Raw genomic sequence first — 16,028 nt, 5'->3', positions numbered from 1 at the left:
GGATTTAACAATTTTGGAGGGTGTGCAGCATAGATTTGAAAGAACAAATTTCATTTATACAGTCAGGTGTGAATTTGGATATTTTAGAAGTTTTATTTCTTGGTATTATTTTGAGAGCAGCTGCACACTGCAGATATGAGACTTCCAGCAGAGGCCTTCCCATAAAGGACCCCAAAGTGGAGTCACGAGCTGAAATCCTGGGGTCGCGGGTTCTGACACGAAAAGTCGCGTTCTCCTCTCACTTGCAGAGTTCCTCATTCCCCTGCCCCATGCTCTCAAATGTCTTTTTCAACCTCACTCTCCCACCCTTCCCTGATGGATCACGACAATTTTCAATCTTCACAACGGTAAAGAATTTGGGTGGAACTGGTGCACGCACATGACAGTGCAGCTGAAAGAGGGGCCATGCTTTCATCACACCAAATCTAATCAAAATGTTAAAATCCAGGTATTAAACTTGAATGAACATACTGCCGCACTCACCATTATTCCATTCTAGAGTCATAGAGATGTACAGCACGGAAATAGATCCTTCGGTCCAACTCATCCATGCCAACCAGATATCCTAAATTAATCTAGTCCCATTTGCCAGCACTTGGCCCATTTCCCTCTAAATCCTTCCTTTTTAGATACCCATCCAGGCGCCTTTTAAATGCTGTAATTTTACCAGTCGCCACCATTTCCTCTGGCAGCTTATTCTACACACGCACCACCCTCTGCATGAAAAAGTTGCCCGTTTGGTCCCTTTTAAATCTTTCTCCTCTCACCTTAAACCCAAATCCTGTAGTATTGAACTCCCCTACTCTATCCATGCCCCTCATGATTTTATAAACCTTGACATACAGGGCACAGCACTCCCCCGTAATGAACTGCTATGTTTCTCCAAGTGCTAAGAGTTTCATTATCCTTCGGAGGACACCATATGGCGTGACAATGTTCCATAAAATCACCTACTACTGACATGGCACATGCCCACTGATTCCTCACCACACACACAGCCACTTTGAAGTGCCAAAAATCTGCTCCCCGGGCCTCTGCCAATCCCCCTTTGTAGGCCTGTTGCTAAGAGATACTGATGCTGGCCCACAGCACCTCTCCTGCTGGTTCCTCTCCCCAGTCCTCATGCCATTCCCACCCACTACCACCATCCTCCCCCTGCCTCTCGGTTAACCAAACCCTTCACTCAGTCTCCTGATTCAGTCGAGCAGTGCACCAAACTCAGACATGTTGAAAGTCAAAAGCATAACAATTTTCTTTCATTTTTTTCCAGATTAATAACAGGGCAGCTGTCCCTAATTTTCCACATGTAATAGAGATTTAGCAATTAGTCAGTTAATAACTTGGCACTGTAGATCAGGATTATGCGCGTGTGTTGCAATGAACCATATCTTTAGTTAAAAACAAACTAGTTTCTGCTCCAGCAATTATTCTATTGGCGTGCTCGAACTTCAGGACAGGTGATAATAGATTTTGTAATGAACTTTCAATAATTAGCTCTTAAAATTGGAAACAATCTCAATTAACAAAGGTAAAACAAAAGAAAGGATATTATTAAATTGGAGAGGGTAAATAAAACATTTACCAGGGTGTTGCCAGGAATGGAGGGTTTGAGGTGTAAAAATAGACTGAGACATTTTTCACTAAGCACGAGGGGGCTAGGTAAGGTTAAAAGTATGAGTCTTTTCCCTAGGTAGGGGAGTTTAAAATTAGAGGGCATATTTTCAAGGTGAAAGGAGAAAGTTTTAAAAAGGACATGAGGGATAATTTTTTTTTTAACCGAATGATTCATGTGTGGAATGAACTGCCAGAAAAAGTGGGGGATACAGGTACAGTCACAACATTCAAAAGACATTTGGATAAGTTCCTAAACAAGAAATGTTTGGCGGGATTCGGGCCAAATGCGATCAAGTGGGATTACTTTAGTTTAGGAACATGGTCGGCGGGGACTAGTTTCCGTGCTGTATCACTGCATGACAATGTTGAACTGATATGTATATGCAAAGCTCACTTTGAGGGTTCATTCTAACAGCAAGCAAATCAATTTGTTTTTTTTTTAATTCACATTATTTTTCTGTCATCCTTGTTCCCATCTTTTCCTCTCCTTTCTCAGAAAGTGGAGAACTGTTTGAACAGTTTTTTTTTAAAGAAAGACGCATTTGCCACCTGTACTAAGTCAGACTGGGGTCAAGTCTGTGAGTCGGCTGAGAGCTGCCTAAATGAGACGAGGAAACACCGCCAGATGGCGCCGATGTGGCAGCTTTAAACTTGTGAATGAGGTCGTGAAATCTTATCAATTTATAAAACAAAATCGAGCTTTCCTTTCGCAACCTGAAACTGTAAGACCGTGCAGGGGCCTAGGAAGTGCATTGCAGTTCCTTCCAATGGCATGCAAACGGTAGTGCGACATCTGCATTATGACTCTGTGTGTAAAACATGAAACAAGATGCGCTGGTTTTAAACAATATTGCAAGTCTTTGCTTAAATCAATACACTGGGAGAACTGCGAGTGGTTTTTATTTGTTTGGTCAGGAGGCAGACTCGTGCATGATGCTGGATACAAATGCAGTAGCAAAGGCCCACAGCCCAGTTAGGTCCTGGTGAAACCTCCAGCTAAGTGTCATTGTCAAACTCCAGGCAATGTGCTGCCTGTCAGTTTGCGGGTGATCTAGTCTTGATGATTGTAATTGGCATCCCATAATATTTCCACTCAGCTCTGATTAGAAGCGATAGCCCGACATCTAAAGGGGACGTCAGTGAGGATTCACCTTGATCCACGCTCTGGTGTTGGCAGATTGTATGTGCCTGCTTTGTTAGCGTTTTCTCCACCAATAATAAACCCTGAGCACTTCCAGCACCCCCTGTGATCCGCTCCATTTACACATTCCAGATTCTCCTGGTGACTGGGAGAATTTAAGGCCCTCACTTTTCATTAAGACGGAATGAGTGGAAGTGCAGAAGGTGCAACACCTGCCCCTTCACCTCCTCCCTGCTCACCCACCAAGGGCCCAAACAGTCTTTCCAGGTGAAGCCTCTACTTCTTCCAATATTGGGTATTGTATTTGCTGCCCCCAATGGGGCCTACTCTACTTTGGAGAATTCAAATACTGGGAGAAAGTGAGGACTGCAGATGCTGGAGATCAGAGTCCAGAGAGTGGTGCTGGAAAAGCGCAGCATCCCAGGCAGCATTTGAGGAGCAGGAGAATCGAGGTTTTGGGTATAGCTCCTCTCTGATGAAGTATTCGGGCTTATGCCCGAAACATCAATTCTCCTGCTCCACGGATGCTGCCTGACCTGCTGTGCTTTTCCAGCACCACACGGTGGAGATCAAATGCAGACTGGGTGACCGCTTTGCAGAATACCTCCAGTCCATGTGGGAACCATGACCCTGACCTTCCTGTGGTCGGCCATTTTAACACAGCGTCCTGTTCACATGCCCTTCGTGTGTCTGTCCTTAGCTGGCTGCAGTGTTCCAGCAAATCGCAACACAAACTGGAGCAATAACATCTCATCTTCAGACTAGGCACTCTCCAACCTTCTGGGCTCAATATTGAGTTCAACACCTTCAGATTGTGAACCCTTTCCTCCCCCTTTCCCTGAGCATTACTTATTACACTCTCTGTCACCATGTAGTGTCCCCACTCTCCCCAAGCCCAGTGGGACTGTCTGCTCTTTCCAGTCTGGCAGTCAGACCCACCATTCTTCTGCCATTCTCACATCTGATCACTTAACCTGAACTAATCAACATCTTTTCTCCACCAGCCCTCCATTGCCCCCTCCTCCCCCACCCCCACCTAGAGCATAAATGCTGCCCCCTCCACACTTCATGTCAGCTTGGATGAAAAGTCTACACTCAAAATGTTTGCTCTTTCTCTCTCCACAGATGGTGGCTGACCTGCTGTGATCTCCGGCATTTATTGTTTCCACCCCCCCCCACCCACCCCCCCCCCCCAAGACCTTTACTTGGTTGAGTTGGTATCCATTCTGCACAGCTGGAGAAGTGCAGCAGAAGAGGTTGATGAGGAAAAGTGGGAATGAGGGGACTGTCTCAGTGTGGGATTTCAGGATGAGGGAGGATGGGAAAGGAAGATTGGGAGGTGAGAGATGGAAACGAAGAGAGGGAAGGAGAGAGGGAGGTGGGTGATGGGGAAAGTGAGAGAGGAGGAGAAGGAGGGATGGGGAGGTGGGGGAAGAAAAGGATGAGGGAGGGGAAAGAGGGATGGGGAAAGGGGAAAGAGGGATGGGGAAAGGGGGGGATGGGGTGAAATCTCGAGAGGAATGGGTGGAAGCGTGGGATGGGGAAAGGGTAGAAAAAGAGGGGCGGGGAAGAGGGATGGGGAAGACAGGGTGGGAGGGGGAAGAGAGGGATTGGAGAGGGGGAAGAGAGGGATGGGGAAAGAGAGGGATGGTGAGGGGGAAGAGAGGGTTGGGGAGGGAAGAAAAGAGGATGGAGAGGGGGCAGATGAGAGAGAGGGAGGGGGAGGTGAGAGGGGAGAGAGGTAGGGGAGAGAGGGAAGAGGGAGTTGGGGTGAGGGGGAGAGGGAGGTGGGTGGAGGGAAGAAGATTGAGATGGTGGGAGGGGGAGACAGGTGAGGGGGAAGAGGAGGGTGGGGATAGAGGGAAAGGGTGATGGGGTGGGGGAAGGAGGTGAGGTGAGGGGGAGAGGGAGGTGGGGAGAAAGGGAGGTGGAGAGAGAGCGAGAGAGGGAGGTTAGGGCGGAGGGAGGTGGAGGAGCAGGAGGTTGGGGAGGGGTAGATGGAAGGGGAGAGGGAGAGGAGGGGAGAGAGGTTGAGAGAAGTGGGGAAGTATGGGGGAGAGGGAGGTGGGGAGGGAGAGTGAGAGGAAGGGAGAGGAGGAGAGGGAGGTGGGGAGAGGGAGGTTGGGGAGGGGAGGTGGGGGAGGGAGAAATGGAAAAGGAGTGGGGGAGAGGAGGGAGGCTGGAGGGGAACAGTGTGAAACTGACACCAACAGTTTCGATATATATGAGGTTGTGAACGTGTAGTAAAGATGCTGAAAGAGAGTGGGGTGAGATATTGAGGGTCCGGAGCTAGCTGTTGGGAGAGTTTAAACACCAGAAACTGTCAGACTGGCCGAACGGTGTGTTTCTTTATCAGAGAGATTTGACCCAGCTTGCTCTAACATCAATGACCTGCACAAGGGTGGACAATTGGAATTCTCCCTTTTCCGCACAGTATGTGTCCAAGAGGCAATGACTCTAACCGACAGGTTTCCCAATTTCTCGATAGTTTGCCACTTGCCCAGTGACCCGGGCGGGTGAGAAAAGATTGGAGTGAGCTGGGCAGTGCCAGGGGGTACCAGGCTAGAAAGAGAGAGGAAAGATCCCAGGGTGTAGCCGAGAGCAGGGCGATATGTGAGAGAGATTTCAGAGCGCAGTCAGAAAGAGAGAGCAAGCTGATAGGGAAGAGTAGTTGGGATTGGGGAAAGAGAGTGGCGAGGTGAAGGAGAAAATCCGATGGATATTGTATGGAGATGGTGGCAGAGAGATTGATGAGATCACAGCACAGGCGGTAGGAAGCTAGATATAGACAGATGGTATGGATCGCCGTATCCCGTTAGATCGATCGCCACAGTAAATTATTGTACAACAATATTTACAGATTAATAGACAATTTACAGCTCTCGGTAATAATGTGATATGATAAAGAGAGAAACAGAGACAAATGAGCACCGATAATGACTATAAATGGGCTTGTTAGGCTGTAAACAGATAAATTATACAGCAGCACTGTATATGGGCCATTGCTGGCCCAGGTTAATAACTCGGGCAGATTATCCCGTAAATAGCCGACCCGTCTGTATTGGTGACACTTAACTCAGCCCTTTCCAACTCTGGGCAATCGGAATAGTTTGTCAAGGAGAGTCTGAGAGAGTCTGTGTATCCGGGAGTCTGTGTATGAGGGACTGAGTGCATTGTGTGAGTGAAACTGAGTGTGTGAGAGAGGGACCCAGAGAGGGGGGCGGACAATGGGAGTGGGAGAGCGTGTTTTGGATACTTGACGCGGCTGCTCTGAGTTTGCTAGATATTGATTATTTGCCCAAACTGGGAGCTCATCCTGGGCGAGAGGGTATCTGGGACCTTGCTTTCAGAATGAAGACTGTGTGTGGGAGGCCGCTCAGAGAGGATCGAGAATCTAATAGAGACCGTTCCGCCGGGAAGCTGTTTGCTCGCTGCTGTTCCCTCTCCGTGTACAGGGCTGTGTCAGTGTGTCAGTGTGTCATGGTGAGTTGAGGGGAGGTACAGATACTGTATGAGAGTGTGTTTGTGTCAGCGTGTGAGAGAGAGAAAGTGTGATATTGTGTGTGTGTCTGAGGGAGTGGATTTGTATGTGTATGTTGGTGAGCTGGGCGTGAGTATGTGTGTGATGGTGTGTGCGCGCATGTTGGTGTGTGCGCGAGTGTGTGAGTGACTGTGTGAAAGTGTGTGTTGGTGTATGTGAGATTGTGTGTGTGTCTGTGTGTTTGTTGGTGTGTGTGTGTGTGTGCGAGAGAGTGTGTTGGTATGTGTGTGTTGATGTGTGTGACTGTGTGTTCGTGTATGTAACAGTGTGTGTGAGAGAGTGTGTGTGACTGTGTTTGAGAGTGTGTATGACTGTGTGTGACTGTGTGTATGTGTTGGTGTATCTGACAGTGTGTGTGACTGTGTATTGGTGTATGTGACAGTGTGTGTGAGAGTGTGTGTGACTGTGTTTGAGAGTGTGTGTGACTGTGTGTGTGGCTGTGTGTATGTGTTGGTGTATCTGACAGTGTGTGTGAGTGTGAGCATGTGTGTGTGCTGGTGTATGTGTTGGTGTATGTGACAGTATGTGTGTGTGACAGTGTGTGTGTTGGTGTATGTGACAGTGTGTGTGTTGGTGTATGTGACAGTGTGTGTGTGTATGTGATAGTATGTGACTGTGTGAGTGTGTGTGTGTTGGAGTGTGTGTGTGGGACTGTGTGAGTGTGTGTGTGTGTGTGTGTGTGTGAGTGTGTGTGTGTGTGTTGGAGTGTGTGTGTGTGTTGGAGTGTGAGTGTGAGTGAGTGTGTGTGAGTATGTGTGTGAATGTGTGTGTGAGTGTGTGTATATGTGTGTGTGTGTTGGAGTGTGTGTGTGTGTGAGTATGTGTGTGCGAGTGTGTGTGTGTGAGTATGTGTGTGTATGTGTGTGAGTGTGTGTGAGTGTTTGAGTGTGTGTGTGTTGGAGTGTGTGTGTCAGTGAGTGTGTGTGTGTGTGAATGTGTGTGTGAGTGAGTGTGTGTGTGAATGTGTGTGTGTGAGTGTGAGTGAGTGTGTGTGTGAATGTGTGTGTGAGTGTGAGTGTATGTGTGTGTGTGTGTGTGAGTGTGTGTGTATGTTGGAGTGTGTGTGTGAATGTGTGTGTGTGAATGTGTGTGAGTGTGAGTGTATGTGTGCGTGTGTGTGTTGGAGTGTGTGTGTGAGTGTGTGTGTGTGAGTGAGTGTGTCTGTGAATGTGTGTGAGTGTGAGTGTATGTGTGTGAGTATGTGTGTGTACGTGTGTGTGAGTATGTGTGTGTTGGAGTGTGTGTGTCAGTGAGTGTATGTGTGTATGAGTGAGTGTGTGTGAATGTGTGTGAGTGTGTGTGTGTGAGTGTGAGTGAGTGTATGTGGTGTGTGAGTGTGAGTGTGTGTGTGAGTATGTGTGTGTGTGTGAGTGTGTGTCAGTGAGTGTGTGTGTGTGAATGTGTGTGTGAGTGAGTGTGTGTGTGAGTGTGAGTGAGTGTGTGTGAATGTGTTGTGAGTGTAAGTGTATGTGTGTGTGTGTTGCCGTGTGTGAGTGAGTGTGTGTGTGTGAATGTGTGAGTGTATGTGTGCGTGTGTGTGTTGGAGTGTGTGTGTGAGTGAGTGTGTGTGTGTGAATATGTGTGTGAGTGTATGTGTGCGTGTGTGTGAGCGTGTGTGTTGGAGTGTGTGTGTTGGTGAGCTTGCCCTTACCTGTACCACTGGAGCCCTTTGCCGTAGTGTCTATCAAAGAAGTGTGGTTCGGCTCCCAGCGCCCGGACACTCGGGTGTAGCCGCATGAACTCGAGCAGAGCCCGGGTCCCTCCCTTCTTCACTCCGATGATGAGAGCTTCAGGCAGCCGCCGGAGAGCGCCCCACCAGCGGCTGCCCGCCTTGACGGTGCCGTTAGCTGGGGCTAGAGGAGGCAGCCCGGTCACCTCCGGGGCTCCGCTGCCTTGCTGTGACTCCGTGCCGTCCTGGCCGGCCCAGGGTTCCTGTCCGGCCGGCCTGGAGGTGCTGTCCGGCCCCGGGATCCCTTGTGCCGGCCGCTGGTGGGTGCAGACCGCCTCCTGGTTCCTGGTGTCGAGCGGCAGCGAGTGACAGCGGGCGGCGAGCAGAGACAGGCAGAGCAGGGAGAGACTGAGCACGGAGCACATAGCGAGTAGTGTGTGCAGGGACCTGCCTGAGCCGCTGCCCGCTCCTACACCCCATCCCTCAGAGCAAAACACAGGCATCCCACTGGCATCAGTGCCCCTTCATCTCCTCTTCTGCCAGCACTAGGCACCATCATTCCATATCCGCTGCTCTGCCAACTCTTCCAGCGCCCAGCCACACTCTGTTCACAGTTTCTTGGCTGTTTAGGGCTTTTTAAAAATATATAATACCCCTTCCCGATCTCTGTTGGAAGTGGAGCAAAATTTAAATGCTCCCTCTCTCTCTCTCTCTCTGTGATACTGACTTTAATCTCTCTCTCTGTGATGCTGAGTTTAATCTCTTTCCCTTCTCTCTGTGATACTGACTTTACTCTCCCTCCCGCTCTGTGATGCTGAGTTTAATCTCCCTCTCTCTTACACCACCTCCAGACCCGCATCATCCCTGCTCTCTTACCCCCTCCTCTTGCAGGGGAACTGGCAACCGGCAACTTTTCATTCATTCATTCATTCACAGAGTCTCCCACACTGCGTCCGACCCAACCAGACTAGCCCATTTCCATTGGGTCAGGCCGGATTGGAGGTGTGGGTATTTAAATTGGACAACACCTCCCCGAGAAGGCGGGTCTACACTGTATCCTGTTCGTCGCTGTTAGATTAGAGTGCTGTGTTTTAGTAGCTGCTGTTTGGTTGGTGTAGGGATCTGATATTAACCAACATGTTTATATGTGAGAGTCCTGGGTTCAAATCGTAGCCAATCCCTCATGCATTGCTATTCGACAGGGCTTTTGTAGCAATTGGTAGCATTCCTACTTCTGAGCCAGAGACCCTGATTCAGTTCCACCTGCCACAGGGATGTGTTGTGACATGAAGAGGTTTTGTGAAAAAAATTATTTCTGCAAATTGACTTTGGAAACTTTCAAAATACTCCTGTCACTGTCAGAATCCGTCTGGGATTCTCATGAAATGATCTGCAGAATTATAGAGTCATTCAACACGGAAGCAGACCCTTCGGTCTAATCCACACCAACCAATGTTCCCAAATTAAATTTAACCCACTTGCCCGTGTTTGGCCCATATACCCCCACCCAAACCTTTCCCATTCATTAACTTATCCAAAAGTCTTTTCAGTGCTGCAACTGTACCTGCATCCATCACTTCCTCTGGTAGTTCATTCCACACATAAACCACTCTCTGTGTAAAAAAGTTGCCCCTCATGTCCTTTTTAAAACTTTCTCCTCTCACCTTAAAATATTCCCCCTCGTATTGAATTCACCCAAGGGAAAAGATCCTTGCTATTCACCATCGTGATTTTATAAACTTCTATAAAGTCACCCCTCAACCTCCTACGTCCAGTGAAAGAAGTCCCAGCCTTACAGATTAGATTACTTACAGTGTGGAAACAAGCCCTTTGGCCCAACAAGTCCACACTAACCTGCCAAAGCGCACCCACACAAACCCATTTCCCTCTGCACCTAACACTACGGGCAATTTAGCATGGCCAATTCACCTAACCTGCACATTTTTGGACTGTGGGAGGAAACCAGAGCACCCAGACATGGGGAGAATGTGCAAACTCCACACAGACAGTTGCCTGAGGCGGGAGTTGAACCCAGGTGGCTGGCGCTGTGAGGCAGTAGTGCTAACCACTGTGCCACCGTGCCGCCCATGCCTATCCAGCCTCTCCTTATAACTCATTCCCAGCAATATTCTGGTAAATCTTTTCTGAATGCTCACCAGTTTAGTAATATCCTTCCTATAATGGGGAGAACAAAACTGCACACAATACTTCAGGAGAGGCCTGACCAATATCCCATACATGAGTCCCAACTCCTATTCTCAATGGTCTGAACAATGAAGGAATGAAGCAAGCATACTAAATGCCTTATTAACCACCCTGACCATGTGTGACAGAAATTTCAAAGAATTACTCTTCACTGAAATCCAGAAAATAAATCTTTCTTTTTTAGAGTGCTAACATGAGATGACAGAAGATTGTTTTATTGACACCAATGGGCCAATGTGGATGCAAACAGAAACAGATGTGATGGTTGGATACAAAAGCACAAGACTGTAGCTGCTGGAAATCTGAAATCTGTATTTTGAAACAATGCTCGAAAAAAAAAGACTCAGTAGGTGTGGCAGTGTCTCTGAGAAAGAAGTTAACATTTCAGGTTGATAATATGTTTTTAGACCGCAAGCTGAAAGGTGCATAAAGGAGGAATTTTGACAGGAACTCCACCTGGATTCACAATAACGGCAACTGTTTAGAGGGAAAATGTAATGTCAGGGAGGAGTTTCAAAGTGCATGGCAGGTGGAGTTGGGGGACAAGAGGAGAGGGCTTTTTGTCATTATTCTGGCAGTAAGGGAAGTGGGCTTCAGAGGACAGCAGGAGGAGCAAGATGGACTCACCCAAGCAGATCTCAAGTTGGAAAGGGGCTCTGTGTAAGGGGTGGGGACCCCCAGCACCTGGATTGAGGAAGCAATGACCAAGTGATCTTATTGCTACACTGTAAATCCAGAAACTCAGCTAATGTTCTTGGGACCTGGGTTCAAATCCCACCATACTGGAAAGTGAGGACTGCAGATAATGGAGATTAGAGTCAAGATTAGAGTGGTGTAGGAAATGCACAGCAGGGTAGCCAGCATCCGAGGAGCAGGAAAATCGACGTTTCAGGCAAAAACTCTTCATCAGGAATGTAGGGCTCCGACCCTAAACATTGATTTTCCTGCTCCTCGGATGCTGCCTGACCCGATGTGCATTTCCAGCATCGCTCTAATCTCAAATCCCACCATGCCAGATAGTGTCAGTTGAAGAATTTGATATTAAGGCTCTAATAATGATGACCATGAAATTATAGTCATTTACTGGGCAAAACCCACCTGGTTCAAAAAGAAGTGCAGGTGCTGGAAATCAGAAATGGGAGAAGGGTCACAGGACCTGAAAGGGTAATTCTGATTACACTCCAAAGAGGCTGCCAGATCTGCTGAGTTTTTTTTCCAGCAATTTCTGATTTTGTTTTCTATCTGGTCAGGTCGACATGTGACTCCAGACCCACAGTAATGTGATTGACTCTTAACTGCCCTCTGGGCAATTAAGGATGGGTAATAAATGCTGACCTGGCCAGTGATGCCCGCATCCTGTGAGTGATTAAATAAAAATCAATGTCAGAATCATTTCAATGACCTCTGGTAAATTGAATCTCAGAGCTAGCAGCCATCACTCACTCTCTCACCAACTTGGCACATCATTCTTTTGACTGACCTATCTCTGTTGTGACCCACATTCCTCTCCCTCTCCAGCCTGCTCCTCAAATCTTCATTGCAACAGACATAGCTCACATGCACTTGAGTAGCATACTGCTAGCTCAGTTGTTCGCACAATTGGCTCAAAATCACAAAGTCCAGGTCTTAAATGTCATTCAAGGGCTTGCAGACAAGATGTCAAGACTGGGGTCAGCACAGTGGCTCAGCGGTTATCACTGCTGCCTCACAGCACTGGGGACCAGGGTTTGATTCCAGCCTTGGGTGACTGTCTGTGTGGAGTTTGCACATTCGTATCCGCATGGGTTTCCTCCCACTGTCTGAAAGTGTGCTCTTCCAGATCTGTTTCTCTCTCCACAGATGTTGCCAAGCCCTGCTGAGTTTCTCCAGCATTTTCTGGTTTTATTTGAGATTTCCACAGAGTTCTGCTTTTCACTGACTGCCGGCATTTGCTTGCAGCTGTGTTTCCAATATTTGCAAAAGCTACCATACCTCGCTGATTGCAAAGCAGTTTGAGATGGCTGCAGGTTGGGAAAAGTATAATTATAAATACAAGGCTTCCTTGCTTTTCTTTCAGTTGCAACCTGGTGTTCCCCACAGTCCCCATCCAAAAATGTCAAGACTCCATCCTTTGCAATCAGTCAATTCCTCACACTCTGAACTCTCTCACTGCAGGAAATGACAACTTCATGAGGAGTCAGAGAGCTGAGGATAGAATTGCAGCCTGACATGTAGAGGAAACCCTGGGGACTGGCAGACAATAAGATATAGAAGAAGAATTAGGCCCATTACGTCTGTTCTGCCATTCAATCATGGCCGATATATTTCTCAATCGCATTCTCCTGCCTTCTCCCCATTACCCTTGATCTCCTTACCAATCAACCACCTATCTATCTCTGTCTGAAATATACTCAATGACTCGGCCTCCACAACCTTCTCTGGCAATGAGTTCCACAGAGTCACCAACCTCTGGATGAAGAAATTCCTTCTCATCTCAGTTCTAAAGGGTCTTCACTTCCCTCTGAGACTAGGTCCTCAGGTCCTAGTCTCCTTTACTGTTGGAAGCATCATCTCCATGTCCACTTTATCCAGATCTCTCAGTATTCTGTAAGTTTCAATGAGATTCCCCCTTATGGGCGGCACGGTGGCACAGTGGTTAGCACTGCTGCCTCACAGCGCCTGAGACCCGGGTTCAATTCCCGCCTCAGGCGACTGACTGTGTGGAGTTAGCACGTTCTCCCCCGTGTCTGCGTGGGTTTCCTCCGGGTGCTCCGGTTTCCTCCCACAGTCCAAAGATGTGCAGGTCAGGTGAATTGGCCATGCTAAATTGCCCGTAGTGTTAGGTAAGGGGTAAATGTAGGGGTATGGGTGAGTTGCGCTTCGGCGGGGCGGTGTGGACTTGTTGGGCCGAAGGGCCTGTTTCCACACTGTAATGTAATCTAATCTAATCCTGAACTCCATTGAGTACAGACCCAGAGTCCTCAACTGGTGCTCATATGACATTCTCCTTCCTCCCCAGGATTATTCTTATAGACCCCTCTAACGCCAGCACATCCTTCCGTAGGTACGGGGCTCAAAACTACTCACAATATTTCAACACTACCTGTCCATCCATTTACCTTCGTGTCAACAACACACCAAACAACAATGTCCTCAGTTCCTTTATCCAGATCGTGAATGCATAACATGAACAGTTGTGGTCCCAATACTGATCCCTGCAGAACTCCACTAGTCAATGGCTGCCATATTGTAAAAGACCCCATTATCCCTAATCTTTGCTTTCTGCCACTCAACCAATCCTCTATTCATGTCAGCACCTTGTCTCTAACATCATGGGCTCTTCTCTTATTTAGCTGTGTCCTATGTGGTGTCTTGTTAAAGGCCTTCTAGAAATCCAAATATATCTCATCCACTGGCTCTCCTTCATCTAACTCTCCTTCTTCACTATCACCTCAAAGAATTATAACAGATTTTTCAGGCATGACCTCCCCTTGAAGAAGCTGTGCTGACTCAGCCCTATATTGCTATGCACTTCCAAGTACTACATAATCTTATCCTTAATAATGGACTCCAAAATCTTGCCAACATATGAGGTCAAGCTAACCAGACAATAATGTATTCCCCCCCTCCCTTCTTAAACAGCGGTGTTACCTTAGGCAGTTTTGAGTTAACTGGGATCTTCCCTGACTCTACTGATTGCTGAAAACTCACCACCACAATCTCCTCATTTATCTCCTCCCAAACCCTGGGGTGTCATCCATCCAGCCTGAGTGATTTATCCACCTTCAGACTTTTCAGCATCTTCTCCTTAGTGATGGCCAAGACACTCACCTCTGCCCCCTTGTCTCTCTTGAAGTTCTGGTATGCTGCTGGTGTCTTCTACCGTGAAGACTGATGCAAAGTACCAATCGGTTTCTCTGCCATTTCTTTGTTCCCCATTTTTACTTCTCCAGGATGCAGGGTGTTGCTGACAAGGCACTATAACAGGGAGAAAGTGAGGACCGCAGATGCTGGAGATCAGAGTCTAAAAGTGTGGCACTGGAAAAGTACAGCCGGTCAGGCAGCATCCGAGGAGCAGGAGAGTCGACGTTTCAAGCATAAGCCCACAAGGTGCTATAAGTTGAAAAGTGAGGTTAAGGCCTCTGCCAAAAACCTGCGCATAGAGTTTTTTAACATGGTGAGGCTGTGTTGCATAAAACAGCTTCACAGAGATTAACTCAGAAACTTTGGAATTGCTTTGGTCACTGATATATAAATGATTGTCTCGGGAAGGAGTTAATCCGTTGATAGTTCTACTGTCTACAGTCTACAGCCATGTTCCTATCTCTGAGGAAATACCAACATCTAGTATCGAGAGTCAATGTAACTAACCATCTGAAACTAGTTCATCTTATCATCTTAACTGTCAGGTAATAAACTATTTCACGTTTCTGTTTTGACTCACTCGGGAAAATGGCTGATTCTCGAGACCCTGGGGTCACCATGAAAGTCATTGATTTAATCAAAGTCCCCAGTTTATCATCACCAAAGCTGCTATAGATAACAAGCACTACTGTTCATCACAAGTAAAGTTCTAGCTTTAGTAGATAAACAAGACTCTAAATAAATTGTAACTCCATCTAACTCCCTTTGGAACTCTGCTCATGCTTACAGACTGACAGACAGACAAACGTCAGTATTATGGGTGCATTGGAAAAAGTACTGAAAACACAGGCTGATAGTATCAAGAAAGGCAATGGCTTAGAGTTATTGGTGTTAGGTTGTTAATCCAGAGACCAAGATAATATTCTGGGGATGCAGGTTCAATTCCTGCGACGGTGGAATTTGAATTTCATAAAAATCTGATATTAAGAGTGCAACGATCACCATGACGCATTTAGTTTGGGGAAAAACTCATTTGGTTCACTAATGCCCTTTAAGGAAGGAACCTGTTATCGTTGCCTGGTCTGCCCTACATATGACTCCAAGCTCACAGCAATGTGGTTGACTCTTAACTGCCCTCTGGGCAATTAGGAATGGGCAATAAATGCAGGCCAAGCCAGAGGTGCCCACATCCTGTGAAAAACAAAAAACTCCACAGGGTTTAATTCAATGTTCCTTTTGTTTCCCAGGACCTTCTGTTCCTTGGTCTGCTTTCTCCAGGCTCTTTCTTTGATGAATAAACTGAAAACATAAAGTTACAGGCTAAAGGCAACAGCTTGCAGCCACTGGTGGGAATAAATAAGTGGCTTTCTTCCGGCTTCAGATAATTTTTCTGCACAGAGACAGAGACACAGAATCTGGCTTTTCACCAGCCCAGAGGTTTCTCTCCCTCTATTATAAGCATCCAAATTCTCCCCCTGCCCAGGAACCAATCAGAGAGTGTCGCCAGGCGGCCACAACTTGTCAGAAACTAATCAAAAACTAATCTGTTCCTGGTGCACTCTTACAGTGCACATACCTTCCCCAGTGCCACACCATCTGATCTCACCCGCCCCCACTGATGGCAAAGCAACAGTGTAAACACAGCTCACAATGAGCTCCAGTATTTTGTTTTTATAGACATAAAACAATTCTGACTGGGGGACACTGAAGCGAAGGCAATACATTTCCAAGTCAGGATGGTAAGTGGCTTGACTCAGCATGCATGAGCCAGGGAGAGAGAGGGAGAGAGAGATGGAAAAAGGGAAAAATGGAGAGATGACTCAAGATTTTGGCAGGGTTGCTGCACTGATCCAGATAAGTGCTCAGTTGGATGATGAGCTGCTGGAGTCATCTGTAAAGTGGCTATCCAAGTGCGATGTGCAGGGGATGTGGTCAATTATTAGAGGCCTGGCACAGTCTGGCAAGGACAAGCTCTGTGCACTGCAGTCACCCAGTCATCAGAGTGCTCTATTTCC

The 16,028-nt window shown here is 47.4% G+C and overlaps 1 protein-coding gene across 1 annotated transcript in view; it reads right to left on the bottom strand.

Annotated features, from left to right (window-relative positions):
* Nucleotides 1–8,874, bottom strand: part of hs3st3l (heparan sulfate (glucosamine) 3-O-sulfotransferase 3-like) — a 142,082-nt gene extending 133,208 nt beyond the window's left edge. Inside the window, exon 1 of the mRNA XM_043714418.2 lies at nucleotides 7,948–8,874. Within this exon, the coding sequence (XP_043570353.1) occupies nucleotides 7,948–8,468 (521 nt within the window). The 5' untranslated portion in view covers nucleotides 8,469–8,874. The remainder of the gene's footprint in view (nucleotides 1–7,947) is intronic.
* Nucleotides 8,875–16,028: the final 7,154 nt, after the last annotated feature.

Source organism: Chiloscyllium plagiosum, unplaced genomic scaffold (genome assembly GCF_037043375.1).
Source record: "Chiloscyllium plagiosum isolate Xiang-an unplaced genomic scaffold, Cpla_swu_hap1 HiC_scaffold_25, whole genome shotgun sequence".
In the NCBI taxonomy this organism is placed as follows: domain Eukaryota; kingdom Metazoa; phylum Chordata; class Chondrichthyes; order Orectolobiformes; family Hemiscylliidae; genus Chiloscyllium; species Chiloscyllium plagiosum.
This window is presented reverse-complemented; position numbering and strand designations above follow the sequence as displayed.